General features: G+C 44.9%; 1 protein-coding gene across 1 annotated transcript; it reads right to left on the reverse strand.

Annotated features, from left to right (window-relative positions):
• Positions 1 to 1,696: 1,696 nt before the first annotated feature.
• LOC148293844 (uncharacterized) lies at positions 1,697 to 3,031 on the reverse strand. The gene has a single exon (XM_088254620.1). The coding sequence runs from the start codon at positions 3,029 to 3,031 to the stop codon at positions 1,697 to 1,699; it is 1,335 nt and encodes a 444-aa protein (XP_088110746.1).
• Between the last annotated feature and the right edge of the window lie 715 nt (positions 3,032 to 3,746).

Here is a 3,746-nt window from a genome sequence, read left to right on the forward strand (position 1 = left end):
TACACCATGCTTTAATTCGAATTGAACTATGAATAGGAAGAGTATGTATGGACATTCGACAACAGGGATTAGATACATACTTGGTTGTTTAAAATGTTCTTCTATGCTTAATGGGTTCCTAATGCTTAATTTTAGGTTAGACAACAAATGATCAAATTAGGGAATTAGGAACACAAGGTTATGACCACACACCATGGCTTAATCATACTTTAGCTAGAATCAATCCATTAATCTAAATTGAACTTGGGAACTTATTTGCTTGAGTTACTTATTTCTTTCTTCCTTGTTTTATGTTCTTTGTTTTTGTTTCTATTTTGTGTAGGGAAACTAAATTGGATCATTCAATCACCAATCCCTGTGGAATCGACCTCACACTTACATATGCTATACTACCAACGATTCGTGCACTTGCGAGTATCACAAGTTGAGGATGCAGCTTAATCCATTTTGGTGGAGCTAAATCTACGCAACAACTGCCCCTGCCTCATGAAGTCCATTTGAAGCAAACAAGCCTTGAAAATAATCACAAAAAACAATGCCAATACTTTCCGTAGATGTACGCCATATCCCCTGATCATCTGCAATAGTCTTAATTAGGTTACGTCGTCCCCGCATTTTTGCATGTTCATGGAAAAATCTAGTATTTTTGTCCCCATATTTCATCCATGAGACCCGCGATCTCTGCCTCCACAACATCTCTTCTCGTTCCAGTAACACATCCATTTCCCTACAAATATCTCTCTGTTGAGCCTCAACTATTGGAGAAGACCTTCTGCTTTGGGTGTCATCTAACTTCCGCTGCAGACTTCGGAGCTTTGTGGGTATTCGGCCTACATGGTCATTATTCCACGTCCGCAGAGGCCCTTGACATGCCTTCAATTTCTCTACGACAGTTCCAGTCTCAGACTCCCAAGCATGCGTAATGACATCTTGGCAACCCTCAACAGTAGTCCACATTTCCTCGAACAAAAACCGCTTATGCGTCCGTGCCCAAGTACTTGGTCTCAAATATGACAACAAAGGGAGATGGTCAGACACCATAGAATTCAGATGATGCGTTGTGACCTCAGGAAAGGTCCTAACAAAGTCACCATTAGCCCCACCATTCTATCCAGCCGAAGCTTTACATTCCCATCACCTTGCCACCGGTTAGACCATGTAAACTTATACCCCTGAAACCGAATAGTTGTCAAACCACACTCCTCCAAAGCTTCCCGAAAGGCCCTCATTTGTGACATTGGTCAGAAACGGCGACCCAAGTACTCATGAGCCTCAAGTATTTCATTGAAATCCCCACCTACAAGCCATGGCCCTTGAACAGTCCCTGCAATTCGTCGTAGCAAATCCCAAGAGTGCCGTCGTAACCTCGTTTCAGGATTACCATAAAACCCAGTAAAGCGGAAAGTCTCCATATCCACACCCTTTAAAATAGCGTCAATATGCCCTGGAGAAGAAGAAAGAATAGATACTTCCACTCCGTGTTGCCATAACAAAGCTAAACCCCCCGCCCTTCCTTCTCTTCCCACACTGAAGCACCTCATCATACCCAACTGCCGTTGCACACACTCCATCTGGCGCACCGTCTTTTTGGTCTCCGACAAAAAGATGATACTAGGCTTTTTATCTCTGAGAAGGAATCTCAGAGCTCGGAATGTTCGTGGGTTGCCCAGACCCCGAACATTCCAGCATAAGATTGTCATTGCTCGTGATGGGCCCGACCCCCGGGACCCATCACGGGTGTGCGCTTAGCACCAGATGTATTATCAGTCATCACCGGACTCCCCCGAGGCCTGGCACGGCCTCGCTGAAAGCCACGTCGTATACTACCTTTGCAGAATGAGGTTGGCGGCCCCAAGATAGCAGAAGCCGCAGTGATATCTTCCCCCAAAACTGTTTTGCCCTTGTCCAAACGCCTTGGAGCAGTATGAAGAATCTGTGAGATATCCTCATCCAGCCGCAGGGGACCCATATCCGACCTCGCAGCCTCAGTGACCCCTTGGTTCAGATGCACCCTACCTTCCCTGTGGCCAACCACATCACCATCGGCCCCTTGTGAGGAGACCGTGACCTCCTTTTCCTTGTGCACTCGACGCCTTTTAAAGACTTGCGCCAAGGGGCAATCCATCCCATTATCCATCTCCATCATTCCTTGCCCGTCAAAGGCCTCGTCGAAGGATCGAACCACCCCCGTACGCTTGGACGGCATCGAAGCCGTGTCATCCTTTTGAGGTTCGTCATCAAACAAACCTAGCCGCTGGCCTGTTAACTGATTCTCTGCCCGGATACTATACACATCCTTCATTATCATTTTCCACCGTCTGTATTGTTCAACTTCAATAGCCCCTGAGGCCTTGACACTGCATGCAGCACCCACGTGGTCCAGTCGCCCACAATATAAACAGAAATACGGGAGCCGCTCATATTCGATTTCATACTGTTTTGCCGGTTCATCTGCCGACAAACGCAGTGTGACACATCGTTTCAGCGGCTCATTGATTTTCAAACCCACCCTGATACGTAGAAAGCTCCCCAAGCAGTCTCCATTTAAGCCACGATCCACCATGTAGAACGTACCCAAAAAATTACCTAGTTTTTCTCCCCTGGCCGGGGTCAGAAAAATCGGCGGAATACGGCGCACATGCACCCAAAAACTTTGCGAATCCACCGAAACGGACATAGGATCCACTTCACCATCAGTGCTCGCCAGTAGCAACAGCGCCCTATCAAAAGTCCAAGGGGAGCCCCTCATCACCTTCTTCCTATCGAAATCTGTTTTGAAAAAGAACAAGAACCTCTTGGGGTCGTCCAGAGACACCGCAGTGAACTCCTCCCTGGTATGCCAAATCCTCTTCAACGTGCCAAATAAAGCCTCCTTATGAAACGCCTTTGAAGTGAGCAATTTCCCAACAAGCAAGAACCGTTCAGCCTTCAAGTTTCCCAGATCCTCTAACCCGACAACCTCCACTGATTCAGATTCTGAAATTGCCAAGGAAGAGGTGAGACCTGATACCAGTTCATCAACAGCCGCCATCATCCACTCAATGCTTCCCTGTGTAAGCCGAAGGCAACACCCAAACCCCGCTTGAACAAAAGTGCTTCCCTCTGTACGCCGAAGGCAACACCCAAAACCCGCTTGAACAATAGTTCTGCCGTATTCCACACTGTACATGTGATGAAACAGACACCGTTGAAAGCAGCCGTGAACCACAAGCAATCACTTAGAAACCCTAACCAACCTGTACTGGAGACTGGCGGCACTAAAACCCTCCACTCAAGGATGACTTGAAAACCCCTCGATTCGGTTTTATAATTTTGAGGTTTTTTTCTTTACAAATTTAGTTATATACCCAATCTTACACATAGTCTTATAAAGAAACTTATACTATTTAAAAACTATAAAAACACACCCAAAAAAAAAAACCCAAAAATCGACATTTGTCAATTTTTTTCAATTTAAAAGCTATTTTTTAGTTTTTTTGTGTGTGTAAAATATCTATATTGCCCTTGTATTATGAATTTGAGAAAGAAAAATCAGATCTGCCCAGATCTGCCAAAAAACTAAATCAGATTTATTTTCTCCTTTCTCGTTGGTGCTTTCTCGGTGTTGGAGCAAGATGAGCTTCCATTGAAGCTCAGTCTCAAGTCCAACTATATTCTTCATCTATGATTTACAATTTTCAATATTTCACATTTGATTTCTTGTTCTAAAATCGTGCTTCTATTGATTTTTTTTTTTCCGGATTGTT

This window comes from Prunus avium, chromosome 6 (genome assembly GCF_965620075.1).
Source record: "Prunus avium chromosome 6, drPruAviu1.hap1.1, whole genome shotgun sequence".
NCBI lineage: Eukaryota > Viridiplantae > Streptophyta > Magnoliopsida > Rosales > Rosaceae > Prunus > Prunus avium.